This window comes from Suncus etruscus, chromosome 3 (genome assembly GCF_024139225.1).
Source record: "Suncus etruscus isolate mSunEtr1 chromosome 3, mSunEtr1.pri.cur, whole genome shotgun sequence".
Lineage (NCBI taxonomy): Eukaryota > Metazoa > Chordata > Mammalia > Eulipotyphla > Soricidae > Suncus > Suncus etruscus.
Window position 1 is genome coordinate 110,801,487 of NC_064850.1, and position 17,156 is coordinate 110,818,642.

Here is a 17,156-nt window from a genome sequence, read left to right on the forward strand (position 1 = left end):
CTGAACCTGCTCCTCTACCCTCACCACCCCCATCTGCCAGCCTTTCAGCATCTCCTCGTATTTGGTGGAGCCGAGAGGATTCACCCACATTGTTGTCACCTTCTGAGAGTGAGAAACAGCATTATTGGAGCGGGACACTTAGCAGCAGTCTGTGGCTGAAAAGAGGTTCTGAGTCCCTGTGACTTTCTATCTTTCTGACCCAGGTAGCTCAGCCAGTCCAGTGCACATGTTGCCAGCATTCCTCGGGACATGCTTGTACATGATCCAGAGTGTATGGAAGAGCAGTTTATTCTATCTCTTATCACTTTGATTGGCCTGAGCCAGCCCGAATCTTGGGTCACCCTCACCAACCTTTTACCTTTAACATTGAGACTTCCTGATTCTGCCCAAATAATAAATATGATGGTTGTCCTAGTAAGGCCCTGGCCACTGCATCTGTGTCCAGGGAACCTGTCAAGAAAGGTGGTTTTTTAGGTACTGACCCGGCCTGTGGAACTGGAAAGGCTGAGATGGGTGGGGTGAGTGTAGTGAAAGCCGCATACCCCAATCCCCCCGGGATTGGGGAATGCAGGTTTGGAAGCAACACTGATACAGGAAATAATCCATACCAGATTAAGGCTATAAAACAGATTCAGGAACTTCCACCACAAAGCTATCTGCAAGCAGGCAAAGGATACCAGCAGGCAGACAAGCTAGCTGTGGGACTGAGACCAGAGAAGTCTCTCTGGCCTGAGGTCTTTATTTACTGGGAAGAGTAGGACCACCCCATGGATGGAGAACAGGTAGGGGTAAGGGGGGCAATTCAGAGGTTCTTCACACCCAGGTGGGACAAGCTCATGCAAAGAAGAATTATCCTGAATAAAGTAAGAACCAGTTACTACAACAGGTGAGCTGTACTCTGATTCCCTCACCCTGGGTCTGATGCCTGAAATGCTCTAGCCTGGCGGTGAGGAGCAGAGTTTGGAAACTGGCTGGGGGTTCTGATCTTAAGACTCAGTAGCAGTGTCCTAGCCCCTCCTTCCCTGACCCGTCCTTCCTACACTGGGATATTGGAAGGGGGAATGAAAGTAGCACACCATACCAAGACCAGGGTCTGGGCTCTGCAAATGCTGCAAGCTTGCAGGAGTTCTGTTCTTCTGTGTGTCCCTGCCCTGACCCAGCTACTCTCTTGAGGTTACTGACAATGAAGTGATTGCCACTCCTCACCCTATGTAGAGCAGAATATAGGGTCAGGGGGAGAAGGTCAAATAATCTAAGGGAATAGATAGGAAGGACTCAGGAGCTCAGGCTGAATGCTGCAAAGAGCTCATTCTCATTACTTGACTTTCGTGTGTGTGTGTGTGTGTGTGTGTGTGTGTGTGTGTGTGTGTGTGTGTGTGTGTGTGTGTGTGTGGGTGTGTGGGTGTGTAGGTGTGGGTGTGTGTGTGGGTGTGGGTGTGGGTGTGGTTCGGGGTGGGGAGGGCAATGCCCAGTAGTCTCAGAGCTTATTTCTGCTTCTTTGTTTAAGGATCACTCCTGTAGGGTTGGGTATCAGAGTTTAAACTGGGTTCAGCCCCATGTAAAGCAGCACTGTTTTCCTCATGCTGTCTCTCCAGTCCCCATGTATGTGGTTTAGAGCAAGCTTGTCATTCTAAGCCACACAAGTACATAAAAGCCCAGTTTCTACCCCTGGGCCTGACCCCTCTGTGTTTGCAGGCAGGCTATCAGATCACCCAGCAGCGGCTCCCCATCGCCGTGAACGGCAGCCTGGCCTACAGCATGTATGCAGGGCCACAGCCAGGCCAGGTGATCCCCAAGACCGTGCGCATCAGGCAAATCCAGCTGGAGCAAGACAGTGGCAAGAGCCTTCACGACGAGCAGCGGGCACAGACGCTCATCGACCTAAATCGGGCAGGTAGGCTCGACCTCTCTTGCCTTCTCTCCCAGGCCCCAGGACCTCTCACTGAGGAAACAAGCCCGGGGCCCACAGAGGGGATTAGACTATCTATCATTCATGGTACTGGCAGAGCTGGCTAGAGATCAAGTGCTGCACTTGATTCACTTCTTGGCTCACTCAGACTAACCCCTTTATGAGAGACAAATCTGGGACCCAGAAGCTTAAGTGGCATTTATGAGAAAAGATCCAAGGTTAAAGATCAACAACCTGATGGGAAGTTGGGGTGGAGATATGGGGATATAGTATAGGAGTGAAGGCACCTGCTTTCCACAAACCTGACCCAAGTTCTGTGCATCCCATGTGATCCCTCAAACACTGTCAAGAATGAGCCGTGAACACTCCTAACTGTGGCCCAAAAACAACTATACAAGATAGAGGGGTGGGGAGGAAGCAGAGTCTGGCAGGAGAGAGACAATTCAGAAGCTTGAACCCCAGTTCAGCATTCTTGGGTGACATAGGATTGTGTTCGGCCATGGGTGAGGGGCGTGCTGAGACTGCTTCTCGTTGGCAGGGGTTGGCCTGCTGGAATTGGTTCTGGAGCCTGACATGACCTGTGGGGAAGAGGCAGCCACAGCTGTGCGGGAGCTGCAGCTGATCCTGCAAACCCTGGGGAGCAGCCAGGCCAATATGTCAGGTAGAGCCCCCCACCCCAGTCCTCTCCTCGCCGCTGCTTCCCCTCACTTCTCTGCTGTCAGCTTCTTCTTTTTGAACCTCTGGGTCTTACCCCCACTCTCTTCAAGTTTTCTTTGAAAGCTTCCTGACTCTCCAGCCAAGACTCAGTGATCACATGACAGTGCACAGAGAGCTGTGAAGACTTGGAGCTGACACTTCTCTGGCTTTGTGCCCTCGACTGCCCAGAGTGGCAATAAAATCCTGGGTTCCAGCAATTTCCTCCTTCTTTGCCAGGCTGGCACATCTTTATTGGGGGTTATGCTGGGCTAACAAGTTCCCTATAGGCAGCACTTAGCTGCTTTTTGCTTTTCTCCCTTTAGAGACACTGGTCTGGGCTCAGTGCTGCCAGCTGTAGCAATTTCCTGGTCTCTTGGCCAAGGTTTGAGTTCACCAAACTTGGAGATCAAACCAGAAGTTCAGTAGAAGCAAAGGCCAATCTCACTGTCATGGAGGAATCACTTCGTACTGTTGGTCCCTCACCCTCAGACACTTTATTGGGGGTGGGGGGTTGGGCCACACCCTGTGATGCTCAGGAATTACTTCTGGCTATGCACTCAGAAATCACTCCTGGCTCAGGGGACCATATAGGACTCTGGAGATCAAACCCACGTCTGTCCTTGGCAGCCAGGTGCAAGGCAAATAAATGACCTACCACTGAGCTATTGCTCTAGCCCCACCCTCAGACACTTTAAACATTTGCCATTGGACTGAGATTTACATTTTGTGGTCAGATTCGGTTCTTGATTCCCCAGGTCCCTCCCTAGCACAACCTTGCTCCCCACTGAAGTCCCCAAGGCTAGTTTCTCACATGATCTGCCTACCCCTCCACTTTCTGCTCCCAGGCCCCATACTGGATTGGGGAAGGAGCAGATTCCACTGCAGAAACTATACCCTACCCTCTGGAGCTCACACTCAGCTCTCAGAGCAGCCCGGGTGAGGTGTGCTAAGCTCCAGATATCTGAGAAAAACTGATGAGAAGAAGCTGGCTTTTGTAATTGTCAGACTCAAAATGTCTGGGGCCAGCAACCTGCAGGAGAATCGAAAGCAGATTCCAGCCCAGCAACCTGCGTCTGAGAAATCAGCTCTGCTCTGTGCCTGAGGCCCAATGCCCAAGACCAGTGTCCCAGCTGGAAGTGGGTCATGCATCGAAAGCATCTTCTGGTTCCCTTGGTGGCCTTTCATTTTTTGTAACCCCAGGAGCTACCCACTCTGGAAAATTGCTCCACACTGCTCAGTCTGGGAATTTGCTGTTAGTTTTCCCAGAAGCAGCTTCACATGCACCCCGGAGAGTATGTGGTCAAATGGCTGACCACCTGGTAACCAGTTTTTATGTGACACATAAAATTAGCCATTACTGGTATGCTCTCACACATCCATCCCCCTTCTGCCCATTTGCTGCAGCATTTACTGACCCTTTGGTGTTGCCTGCCACCTTTACACTTTGCAAAGAGACTCTCGGATTTGCAATGCCAAATTTGCGCAGGTGCTTCAGAGCCTGGGCACAGTGAATCTCAAGACAACTTGCTGATTTGATTTGTTTTCTTCGTTAGGTCACAGGATGCTCTCGGGTGTTGTCAAAGCTAGCTGGCCACCTGTGTGCTTCCCAGAAACAAGGATGACAGTAACAATTTTTCATTCTAGGTCTACAGCTGAAGCTGTTCTCTGGTCCTCAGACCCATCAGGGAAAGTGGACAAGTTGGGTAGCGGCCAATTTATGTACTAAGTGTTGAGTCTCTGTTACCCCATCCTGCTCTAAGACCTATGAAATCCTCAGAAACAGGTCTCCTCTTGGCTGAGGAGTTGCCCTGGGTCCTTGCCAGCAGCTAGACCACAGACAAGCTCATCAGTCAGTGACCTCTGAGTGGGTTCATTAAGTCACATTTGTTGCAACATTCTTTGTGGCTTTCGAACACAAAGCTAACAGCTTTGCCCAGGCGCTACCTCAGACAGGAGATCATTCTATTAAAGTGCTTTGCGTGAAGGCCTCCTGGCAGTTTTAGGAGTTTGGCTTGTTGGACCCTGTTCAATTGTGGCTGTTGGGGTGGGAGTCACCCAAATGTTGTTCTTTTAGGTGCCACTTTGCTTCTCAGCCAACTGGGCTGTTGGTGCAGTAGAAGGGCCCAGGGCTGAGATGCTGTCTGGACTATCCATTCAGTGCTCAGAGTTTCCAGGCCATGCCCCAGTGGACTGCACTGCACTCGTGATGTGGTACTGGCGAAGATAACCCAGGTCAGGCACATGCCAGACCTGCACACTGTACTGTCTCCTGTCCCCATCACTGGAGGTCAAAGCCTAGAAACTTGGGGTCACTCTCTAAGGGCTTATGGGTGCCCAAGGAACTTTCAGGTGAAGCATCAGCTGCTCTGGTAGTTGAGTGAGTTTGCGCTTTTCTCTCGTCCATCCAAGATATTCGAGGTCATCTGCTGAGATGAATCTGTGCTGAGGCACACACTGAGCATTTCCATCGCTTTGTCAGTTTGAGTGTTGTGGTGTGTGTGTGGGGGGGGGGGAGCGGGGTTCCTGAGTTAGTTTCCTGAGTTCTTTCAACACTCAGTTATCACTGCCTTTAGGTGCTGACTCAAGAAACAGTATTGTGATGCCTGTTGTAGGTATGTGTGGGGAAACTGAGGCTTAGCAACTTGAGTCATTTGCTAAGACTCACAGGAAGTGATAGGGACTCCATGTCCAGGTGTAATAGCGCCAAGAGTCCTCTACTTAACACGCAGATGCTGGTGTTGACATTGGTATGAACTAAGCTACATCTAAGTGTGAGCCCCTGGTGGTTCAGCAGCATTGACAGAACCCAGTTTCCTGCGGCAGCCATAGGCAGTGTCGTGGAGAGCCACTAAGGTCCACAGATGGTCCTCCTCAGTTCGAGCTCCACAACACTGGAATCAGCCAAACCAGGACTAAGGAGGCTCATCAGGCCTATTGTGGCCATGTCTGTACTGAACATGTGTGTGGTCCTCCCTTGTCACTATTTCAAAAAAACCAGGTGGTCCAATACCTATTTGCACAGCATTTGCTTTGTAGAGTAGAAAATTCCCTACAACTGCTTTAAGGTGCAGAAGAGAATGTGCAGTGGATGATGTACAAATATTGGACCAGTTTGTACAGGGGATAGCACATCTGTGGATTTTGACATCCTGGGGGGACCTGGAACCAATCCCCCAGAATACTGAGGTGCAACTTTATAGCAGAATAGGGCCATCAGGGGTGTTGAGAGCTCACACATGGTGTGATATTCTGTCTTGCTGTTGTTACCTTGGAGCTTGTCTAGCTCCTGAGTTATATTTAAAGTCAGCACACCAAACTCCAGATGTTTGTGAACTTAGAGTTACTCATTTAACAGCTCTTAGATGGGTCTGGAGTGATAATACAACAGGGTGGGTGCTTGCCTTGCATACATCTGACCCAGATTCTATCCCTGGCATCCCACATGGTCCCCCAAGCACTGCCAGGAGTGATTCCTAAGTAGAATACCAGGAGTAACCCTGAGCATTGCTGGATGTGGCCCCAAACCACAAATTCAGAACCAAAATAATTGGGTCGTTTGGATCCCCCATTGTTTTGAGCTTCCTCTTTGGTTCCCTGTCCGCTGTCCTTGTCCTTTCTGAAGTCTCAGAACTTGGTCTGGATGCTCCCTGTGGCCTTCTGCCATATCCCTGAGGCTCTGTTCTCTGTTTCTCCTTGCTGCCACATGCTGCTCTTCTCTTTCTTTTCCTTTGTTTTCCAGCCATAGTCCACTTTTTTTGCTCTCTTGTCTGCTTGGGTGTGATTGTCAGCTCTGAGAGCCACAGTGCTGACTGTCCGAGGCAGGGACAGAGTTACCTGCCCTGAGCCTCCCTTTCAGAGTCCTTATTCCTGCCCCTCATATCCATTGTTTGATTGGCCACACCTCTTGTAGACAAGCTTTCAAATGACCGATTGGATTAACTAGATTGCCTAAAACCTAGGTTGCACTTATATGATCACTTTGCAATATGAGGCTTCTTGTTAGTGGTGCTGACCACCACCTTTCTGTGGACATGCTACACTTTACAGCCCCATCAGAGGCCTCTAATTACAATGAGATTCTGTTGGAGGACTTGTGCAGTTCATAGACATATAGCTGAGTTAGCAGGCAGGGCTGATGGCTGAAAATGAAAGGTCGGAAGCCAGGCTAGCTGATGAAACTCAGGTCAGAGAAGAGGATGAGGAGGGTCTCATCCTGAGAGTCCTCGGTGGTCTCATTGGTGTTGATGTAAGGACCATGAGTAGAGTCCAGAAGCATCTTTGCTGGTCAAGTCTGAACTGTAATTAAAAGGTGTACTTTTTACTGTACTGGGAGCATATGGATCTAGTGGCCTTTATACAGCCAGTTTTTACCAGTTCTTTGCCCTCACAGTCTGCTTGTTTTGATAACCCTGTCTGTGCATGGGGGAGTCAGTCCACCCAGGTAGGCCCCACCTTTTCAGCCAGAGTAGTCATGGTGTCAGTGCAGGTGACTGATGTTGGATCAGGGTTGGTACGGTAACATGCTCCCGACTGTGGGGTCCTGGAAAGGTGCCCAGCTTCTTGAAGCCTCTTCTTCCCCCTCTTCCTCCGAGGCCCCCCATGATTGGAAGACAGAGACAGGAACTCAAAATGACGGAAGGCCTGCAGAAAGGGTTGTCCTGGATAGAACTGTGGTGAGCTGAGATTGGGAAAGTGGAAGAAGACAGGCTTCTAGGGCTGAGAATGAGGTGGTTCTGGAGTTCTCTTTCAAAGGTGATAGGTCTGCACTGATAGGAGGCCATCTAAAGGCTTGTTATAGGCACATGGCATTGGGAGGCGAGGTGACGGCAGGTTCAGGGCCATGGCTGACCCTCGCCGAGTGTTTGCTCTCTAAGTGCTAGGCAAGTGCTTTTATTAATCACAAACAGCAGTTTGGCTCTGCAGATTCAACATCACCATGCATAACTAAGCTGTGGGAAATACACTCTATAAAATTAGGTACATTTTCTTTGGTGGGCTTGTAAGGTGCATCAAACGTTGTTATTTAAGGTCTGGAGAATGTTCAGAGCATAGAATGAGACAGCTTCATAGCCCTTCCCACTAAATCCTCCAGCTCCTGCTGTTTACAGAAATGTTTTCCTGTCCTGATGTTTTATTTCTGATGTGTGAATGCATTTTAGAACCAAACTACAAAGTGCACAGTATCACGGCACTCAGTGGCACAGGTTTTCAGGCAGGCTGTTGTAAATCTGCTCTCAAGGGTCCAAGTGGAGCCGGGGAACATTTCTGGGATTGTGACTGTGTGGAGCCCGCCCTCCCCCGCTGCAGAATGCTCGGAAATGGGCCCGACTGCTAAGGCATTTCTGCACTCAAGGCAATTTAGCTAATTTGTCTGAAAGGTATTTTGTCTTCTCTGGATAGATGGTCTTTTGTTAACGTTTGCTGCTCTTTTGGATGCCAGGCTGGGCGACTTAGTTTCTAGCCTGTGTAATGCTGAATGGTTTTGTCAGTGTGTGTGTGTGTGTGTGTGTGTCTGTCTGTCTGTCTGTCTGTCTGTCTGTCTGTGTGTCTGTGTGTGTGTCTGTGCCTTCCCTGAGGACATGACAAAGCAGCCTGTACTTCTTACCCACATGGATTCTAAATTGTTTTGTTATAATTGTTGTTGTTGTTGGTGGTGGTATTCTTTTATATGGGAGTGTTAGATTTGGTGTCATGCCCAGCTGTGCTCAGAGCTTACTCCTATCTCTATGCTCAGGGTTCACTCCTAGTGGGGTTTGGGGTACTATATGTGGTGCTAGGGATTGAACCCAGGTGCCATGTGCAAGGCAAGTGCTCTTCTATCCATTCCCTATGGCTCAGATAAAGCTGAGTTGTTTTCTCGTTTTTCGTTTGAAAAAAAATTCTTTTCTTTTGGTCTCTGGGCCAAACTCTTGATGCTCAAGAGTTGCTCCAGAAGATGTTCTAGTTTAGGAGATGCTCATGGAGTTAAACAGGAGACCTTTCTTAAAAAAATTTTTCCCAGAGAATGTGAGGTTCTACCAAGGCTCCTCAGTTCTCAGGCAGATGGTCCCCATACTCCTGCCTGACCCACCTCAGTCTCCTTGGAAGTTGGGGGGTCAGCAATGCTGAAGCCTAAGTGAACCCTGTACAGCATGGACACCTCACCAGGCTGCACCAAGCCCCACTTGGTCTGTTGGCTCCATGATGGATCCCAGATCCCATCTCCCACATTTCCAGGGAGCTGTGACTTCAGGCAGGAGCTTGAGAGCTGTGTGGGTGTCCCAGGCTTGGCATATACCCTCAAAGAGGACGTCTCTAGAAGGGAAGAGAATCTTTTACTTTTCCTCAACATTGTTTTTATTGGGGTTTGCCCCTCAGTTGGCTTCAGGGTGGGTCATTTTGTGTAGACAAGAATCTGTTGCCAAGACCTGAAAAATAGAGCAGCAGGCAGGGCACTTGCCTTGCAGCCAATTGACCCCAGGTTCTGTCCTTGGCACCACATATGGTTCCTCAAGCCCCACCAAGAGTGATTCCTAAGTACTGGAGCTCTAAGTCATGGGCAAGGGAAACAGCTGGAGCAGAGAGGGAGTGACAGTAGTGAAGAGGTGAGGTGTGGAGGTGTGAAAGGCTCTGTTAGGCCATGAAGGGTGAAGCTGAGACAAAGAAGATGGTACCTGGGTCCCTGGTTTAGAGTGAGAATGTCAGCAGAGCTGGGGTTCAGCCAAGCGACATCACCACAGGGGCACCCGAGAAATCTATGCTGAAGGCACAGGCATTTGAGCTGACTGGCATTGGGGCCTAGGGGTCCTGGGTTGAGGTACCCCCTTTTCTTTCTGCATGGGAGCTAAACAGCAGCCATGTTCTGGGCCTGTATAAATGGAGCCATCAGGGCAACTGCACAGTTGAGGCTCCCCTACCCCATCCCCAAGCCTGCAGTGACTGTACCAACATTGGGCATTGTCATACTGTGCATTGCTGCAGACACCTGGAAACTGGATCTCTGTTCCATCTTCAGAATTCTCCAGTGGGCTGGGTCCTTCTTTCACTTAAGAATCTGCCTCGGGAATAGGGTACAGAAATTCGTGCATTTTATTCTCATTCTTGTGCTCAGGTAGTTGGAGAAGTTTGAGCTTGGGACCAGGAATGATAGAAATTGGCTACTTACCTTGCATGTGGTTGACTTGGGTTTGATCCCCAACATCCCATATGGTCCCCTCAGCCTGCCAGAAGTAACTGCTGAACATCATCAGATATACCCCAAAATAATGACAGCAAAAACATACAATGGGTTTGTCCTTTACTCCATAACTTGTTGCCTTTGTTGGGATTTTGACTTCCTCTCCTCCTCGTTCCCCTCCAGCAGCTTCCTGCTTCTTCTGTTAGAGTTCTTGTCCCCAGTCTGCAGGTTCCTCCAGAAAGGAAGAGCCTCTCAGCTCCGCTCCTAGATGTGCCTCTTTATGTGGGCACTGTTGCAATGTCCTTGTAGCTGTCCCTTTGTGGAGAAGGTGATCATGTAGCCCGAGGGAGAAGGTGATAACAGACAATGGCACAGGCCCAGCTCTTGCCATTGAGCTGTAAATTCTCCAGAACTCATAAATTTCCTGGACTTGAGGAGGAAATCCACATTCCACTGAGAGCGCTGTAAGGTTGTCCTCTCCAAGTCCACACCCCAACTCAGCCCTGACACTTCCAGAGAGACAAAAGCTACAGAAGAAGATCACAGAGGAAGTCTCTATTCTAGCAGTGTGTGTGTGAGTGTGTGTGTGTGTGTGTGTGTGTGTGTTGGGGAGGGTGTTTGTTTTAATTTGCCACAAAAGAAGTTCTGCCTCCCTAGCCCCTCTGGCACAGTTTCCCCTCTTCTGCAGTCTAACCAGTGCCCACAATGTGCATATACTCGCTTGTCCCTGAGTTGTGATCTCGCACTTAAAACTGTGATCCTCTCAGTGATGCAAACACCCAGCCAGGCACTGACGGACCATGTGGCCACCCTGGCGTGAAGGTGTCTAACTAGAGCAAGTGCTTGCCTTCAAAGCTGAGGGTGCCTGAATATGTCTGAAGAGCTGTCTCCTCCTCCTCTGCAGAAGGTCAACTGAGAGTGGATGCCAATGTGTCTGTGCATCGCCCTGGGGAGCCTTGGGGTGTGCGGACGGAAGTGAAGAATCTCAACAGCATCAAGTTCTTGGCTAAAGCCATTGGTGAGTGTGTGTGGCTGGTCTAGCTCGGTCCACTTCTGGTCCAGCCTGGGCCTTAGTTTCAGGCAGTGGGTGTGCAGAGACAAGTAAGGTAGAAGACTCCAGGCCTCTTGAATTCTCAGCTCTGAGGCCCACAAACAGTGTCTCACCCAAGGCATTTTGCGTGCAATGCAGCTTGAACTGATAGCAGGGTTCAGCAGGCAGCATGCTCCTCACTTCTTTGTAAGACAATCTGTCTAGTCCTGCAGCTCTGTTTTCCATTTACCACCCCACTCACCAGTGATGTGCAGAGAGCCTGAACTTCCTAAAGATACGTTTGTTCATTCTAGATTGGCCATAATTGATCTCACTGGACAACATGTTTGCTGCCTCTTACTGTTTCTGCTAATAGGTTGCATGTGCCGCTGTAATCAAGTATTGGTCTTACTCAAGCACATGCTGTGGGTATTTTAGTGTTGGAAAATACATAATAATTAGACTAAAAGAGTTGAGCAGAGAAACATCTGGGGTAGTCCCAAAGAAATGAATGATTATGAGTGCTGAAGAGATAGTACAGAGAGTAGGGCACTTGCCTTGCATGCAGCTGACGTGGGTTCCATCACTGGTACCCCATCTAGTCCCCTGAGGCTACCAGGGTTTAGTCCAGAATGTAGAACCAGTGTAAGCCCTGGGTATCATCACACAAACCACCACCTCCCATTTAAAAAAAAAAAAAGAATGACTATGAGCCTGAAGGAAAGACATCCTAGAAAAAGAAAAGTCCTCTTGCAGATCAAAGGTATTATGCCAGGAGTGGGAGGGGACAGGAGGTGAAATCCACCCTCTGGGGCACACGAAGCAAAAGGCTGGTTTCACACAGGCTGCTGCAGAGTGGGATAGTAGAGTCCAGGATCTGGTTTAGAAAAGGATTTGAAATGGTGTAGTGAAGATGGTCGAGATTTCGGGGGAAATCTCCCTCCCCTTCATTGAAGTGATCAGCCAGTCTCTGGAAAGATGCTTCTGAGTCAACAGTATTTCACAGAAAGGTCATGGTTTGGTGATTTGAAATAGTGGGAGGCAAAAGGGTAGGAAAAGGAAGGATTAAGGCACTTAGTTGGCATGCAGCTGACCTCAGTTCAATTCACATGATCCTCTGAGCACCTTTGGGTATTGCCCCGCAACACAGAAACAAAACACCAGAGGAGGCAAGGAAAGGTTGGTTCCTCAGATAAGGGTAGAATGGAGGGTTGGACTCTCGTGTCCCTAACAAGATACAAGACATGTGTCTGAAGCCCTGCAAGGTTTGGGTCAGGAAAAAACCCTTGGCTTCCCCAGGTTTGTGAAGGGAAAGCCTTGTTAGAAGAAAGTTGCATTTCACTTGGTGGCTAGAAATTCTGTGACTTACTATTATTCTTAGAGATGATGACGATAATAGTCCAAATGAAAAAGCAATGGTATTGCAGTGGAGCCATCTGTAATGGCTGGTTAAGGCTGCCAATCTGTGTCCCTGACTTTCCCCTACCTCTTCCTGGCGTGGATGAACCCTCGGGAAAATAGAATCCTCAGGCTCGGTTCTCATGATCTGACTCAGCCCTAAAGCTGTCCGTCACTTCTGCTGGCTTCTCTGCCCACTCACATACTCCCACCACATCTCCCTCGCTGCATTGTGCATTTTTGCATCTGGTCAACATCAGTCAGAGCTTTGGATCTTGGATTGAAAGACAAAAGGAGTGAAAACTGATACTTTGGGGGATTGCTGACATTTCTTAGCAGCTCAGATAAAGGTTTGGTTTTGAGCACAAGATGATGATCTGGATAGTTAAAGCCAGGCTGATGCTGTTTGCAAAGAAAATTTAGCAGTGGTGGTTCTCTTGGGTTATTACTGCCAACCTGCCTAATTGCTGCTGGATGGAAAGGAGGCCTGTCGTAGGCCATGGCTCTCAAGACCACCAATCCCTTGGAAAATAGAAATTCTAGACGACAATCACTTTAAAATGTGCAAATAGCAACACTCACAATTTAACTTATAATCTCATAAAGTATCAGAGCCCATTGTCCCCGCCCCCTCCCATTCTGAGGTTCCAGTAAGATCTCTTGGGAGATGAGGAGCCTAGTTCTGGAGTCAGTAGTTTAGATCATTTACAAGTTTGTAATCTGTTTGGGGTCACTTAGTCTCCTCTGCCCCTAAACTTTCTCCAAAAGGAAAGAAATGGGCTAGAGTGTTTGTACAGTGGGTAGGAAGGGTGCTTGCCTTGCATGTGGCTGACCGAAGCTCAACCCCCAGCACCACATATGGTCCCTGAGCTGAGAGCCAGGAGTAATCACTGCTGAGTGTGCCTCCCCCAAATTTCTTTAAGGAGGATGCGGGACTTTCCAAACAACCCATTTCCAATACTATTATTCTGTGATGGTGGCCGTTAGAAAACAACCCCTCTCCTTGATTATTTCTTTGACTCTGAGATTAAAGAAGGTTCTGATTATTACTTGCCTGGATGAGAGGAATCAAAATATGACACTAAATTACTGTTTTATTTTAGACTATGAAATCCAAAGGCAAATCAGTGAACTTGAGAATGGAGGTGAAGTTGTGAATGAAACTCGCTCCTTTGATTGCAGGCTGGGGTGAGTGATCACTGATAGCACTGGGACCTGGCTGGGGGAGGGGGGTTCCTGGCTGCACCACCCTACAGTGTGGCCTCCAAGGAGCTACTTGGCACCTCTGCTTCCCTGTTGCCCTTGGTGATACGGGATCTTTCTACTCCCCCATCTCCTGTGTTCAGGAGGAACCTGACCTGATCCAGACCTGGGTTCACACTGGGCTCCTGGCCCTCCCCTGACTTCCAGTGTGCCCATTTTGCAGTCCAAATGTTTGCTTAAATCCTTTTCTTTTTCCTTTTTTTTTTTTTTTTTGGTTTTTGGTTCATAACCCATGATGCTCAGGGCTCTGCTCTCAGGAATCACTCCTGACAGTGCTCTGGAAACCACACGGAATGCCAGGGGTTGAACCTGGGTTGGCCACATGTAAGGTAAGTCTCCTCCCCAGTCCCTGCTTAAATTCTTTAGTCTTGAAAACAGAAGTAGGTGAAAGCTGAGAGTTGTCTGTGGAGCTGCCTCTAGTGGATATTATTTCTACACGAAGTTTCAGCTTTGAATTTTGAGGATTTTATATCTGTAAGCAGAAAAGCCTCGTCTGAGCTGGTCAGAGCTAGCGCTGTTAAAACTAATTTTTTCAAATCATCATACCAAAAATTTTCTTTTTAATATTATTTTTTAAGGAGCTGGAAAAATAGTACAGGGGTTAAAGCACTAGCCTTGAGTGTGGTGGATCTGGTTCAAATCCCCAGCACCGTATATAGTGCCTTGAGCACCAGCGGGGGTCACTCCTAAGCACAGAGCCAGGAACAGACCCTGAGCACCATAATAAATAAAGAATTAATAATAATCAATATTATTTCAAAACTGTGTTCTTAGAAGAGCCTAGATCTGTCCATGGCCCTTCCTGGTGGCAGCAGCTGCTCTTTGGAGACCCTGACACACACGGCCCCTGACTCTCATGTTCTTTCTTCTAGATGCACCGTGTCAATGCGAGACAAGGAGGGCAAACAGGACTACAGGTAGGTGCCCCCCTCCCAGGTAGCTTTCAACCCTCCCACACACCTACATGATGATATTGGTGGTTTTCCAGGACCTGTCATATGTTGTAAATCTAAAGTCCTCTCTTATTATGTGTCACCCTGGAGAAAGACTGTTTTTGGAATGTGCTGGTGGCCAAGTGCCACCAATGTTAGCTGGATTCAGATGTTGGACGATGCCTTCTCTCTCCAGACGTGGCCAGTGCAGCTATAACTGGGCCATGGAGAGGCAGCTGGGGTGGGAGCCTGACTGTTCTGCTTCATACATTCAGAAGCCAGCCCAGTAGCACCTGAAAGTCCCTGGGAAGAGGTGGAAAGGGAAATTGTATTGTTGGGGGCATGCCCCCTTGGACCAGGACACTTGACAGACAACTTGTGCTTATGAGACCTACAGTAAAGCAGGTGCTAAGGAGAGATCCAGAGGGCCTGAGAGACGGTGCAGGAGAAGCTTCATGCCTGGCAAGTGGCTTACCAGGGTCCTTCTCAGCGGCGTCTCATTCCCAAGCACCAGCACTGAGTTGCTGGCACAGTCAGTAGTACCACTGGAAGGGGCCTTGGCCTCCTGAGCACCACCTGGGGGGCCCTGTATTCCTTAGCCCCACCCCCAATAAACTCAGGCCAGGACCTTGTGTCTGGAGGTACATTTACTGCAGCCAAGGAACCAGAGTGAGGGCCTTGTACTAGCTGAAGCTCAGCCTATAGTTACATTTTCAGGACTTCAAAGACGTGGAGTTCTTGGTACGGTTTCCATCTCAGAAATCTCTCACTCTACTTCCTCCTACTTCATACCCTCCCCTCCCAATTCCCTTTGACTTTTCATTGATTCCAGGGCTATTGTCCCCAAAATGGCAGTTAAAAAGATGGAAAAATGGAAAATTTATCTTTTACCTTAATAAGTAAGTGGATCTTTTTTTCCTCCAACCTATGTTTATATAATGGACTTCTGTCATATATGTTTTACACAGCATCATCCAGCCCCAAGTGCTTTTGCCCCTTTTTAACTCGACTCTTTAACCTATGTCTGGTGAGGAACCTACACTTTGCTCCTGTCAGACTACTCCTGCAAGCAGGAATGTGAATCTTACAGGAATAACATTAGCCTTTGAAAGAAGGCATCAGAATGATAGTACAGTGATTAAGGCATACCTTCCATGCAGCTGGACCAGGTTCAACACCTGGCACCGCTATGATCCTTTAAGCTCACCTGGAGTGATAGTACAGAGTCAGGAGTGAGCCCTGAGCACTGCCAGGTGTGGCCAAAAACCAAACAAACAAGTAGACAAACAAAACCTGTTTGCAAGGAACATGGGGCTGACCCACCACTTTCCTATGGGTATGAGCTCTCTCTTCTCCATAAACCAAGCCCAGAGTCAGACTCCATCTGCTCTCTCTACTCAGGTTCATGCCCGAGCCCAACCTGCCACCCCTGCTGCTCTACGACTCGGCATCCCTGCCCGCCGGAGCTGACCCCCAGCAAGTGGTCAACATAGACCAGCTCCGCCAGCAGCTCCCTGAGCTGCCCTGCGTGACCCGAGAGAAGCTGGTTCAGCAGTATGGGATGCTGCCCCAGCACAGCTCTGCCTTGGTGGTAAGTGTAGTTTGGGGCCTGGCTAATGGTGGTCTGGAGGCTGCTGTGGGCCACTCTGTGGGGGTAGCACAAAGGAACAGTGGCTTTTGCTTGAGTCCCCTGTGGCAGCTTCAACTCCTAGAGCAGCCTTGCAGGTCTGCCTTGGTTCTGTGCAGATGCTGTTCCTTGTAGTCACGGACACTTGGGAAGGGCTCAAGTGCCCAGACGAACGTGTTCCCATGTGTCTGCTAGACATGAGTATATGGTGGAATGCACCACTCCTCTATGTCCCATGGAATGCATTTATGCTGGAGTCTTGCAGGACATTAGCCTGCAGGTGGTTCTACTAGGAACAGGGGAAAGTGATGATTCCATGTGAATCAATGGTAAGTTTGAGTAAAGCTGTGTAGGTTCCTGAGGCAGGGGTGGGTGGATTTGACACCATGAAGCATTGCATGCAGGGGCTTTGTGGGGGCCCTTTGTCATGGCTGGATTGAAGACATGGCTTCAGAGCTCAGATGTCATTCTATCAAAGCTGTTTCCTGAGTACTGACAGGAGGCAGGTGTGGCCTAGGTGTGGCCCACACTTTGGAACAGCAGAATCTGTGGGAACACTGGGCTTCCACATTTAACTGGCCAATGGTAAATATGCAGGGATGTGAGACAGTCCTTTTCCTTGAGTGCTTGTCCAGCTCCAGGACCCCACAGGTTCCTAGACAAGACGGGCAAGCTAGTGTTTGATGAATGAATGATTGTCTCTTCACTGTCCATAAATCAGCTTCTTTGAGAAATAGTAACAGACTTCATGTAAAACTCTCTTTTCCTGCAGTAATGAATAGACTTGACCCACCTTTCCTGGGCCCCAACTGCCCGGGTATTTTATTATGACCTGGGTGACAACTCTGTCTCTTATATTTGTATGTTTGTGTTTTCCAGTGCCCTGAATACAGATATGTCCACCAGCCTCCCTGGCTCTGCTAGTCACAGGGTTATTAGTGGGGCCTCTTGCCCAGATATCCCAGTACCCCAAGTCTTATCACCACAGAGGATCAGGAAACTTGAAATCTCAGAATCAGGTGCCTTACCTGGGTGGGAATCACAGAATTGAGTTTCACTTAGAAACACCTTTCTTTGCTCACTTGTTTCCTGCCCTTTTGGAATTAGCCCTGGACTTAGTGAGAAGTAAATGCTGGATTCCAGGC

At 48.9% G+C, this 17,156-nt stretch overlaps 1 protein-coding gene across 1 annotated transcript in view; it reads left to right on the forward strand.

The window, feature by feature from the left end:
• GATB (glutamyl-tRNA amidotransferase subunit B) overlaps positions 1–17,156 on the forward strand; it is a 66,824-nt gene that overhangs the window by 31,585 nt on the left and 18,083 nt on the right. Inside the window, exons 4-9 of the mRNA XM_049770067.1 lie at positions 1,696–1,894; positions 2,448–2,570; positions 10,666–10,779; positions 13,293–13,377; positions 14,325–14,369; positions 15,786–15,975. Coding sequence (XP_049626024.1) covers positions 1,696–1,894; positions 2,448–2,570; positions 10,666–10,779; positions 13,293–13,377; positions 14,325–14,369; positions 15,786–15,975 — 756 coding nt within the window. The remainder of the gene's footprint in view (positions 1–1,695; positions 1,895–2,447; positions 2,571–10,665; positions 10,780–13,292; positions 13,378–14,324; positions 14,370–15,785; positions 15,976–17,156) is intronic.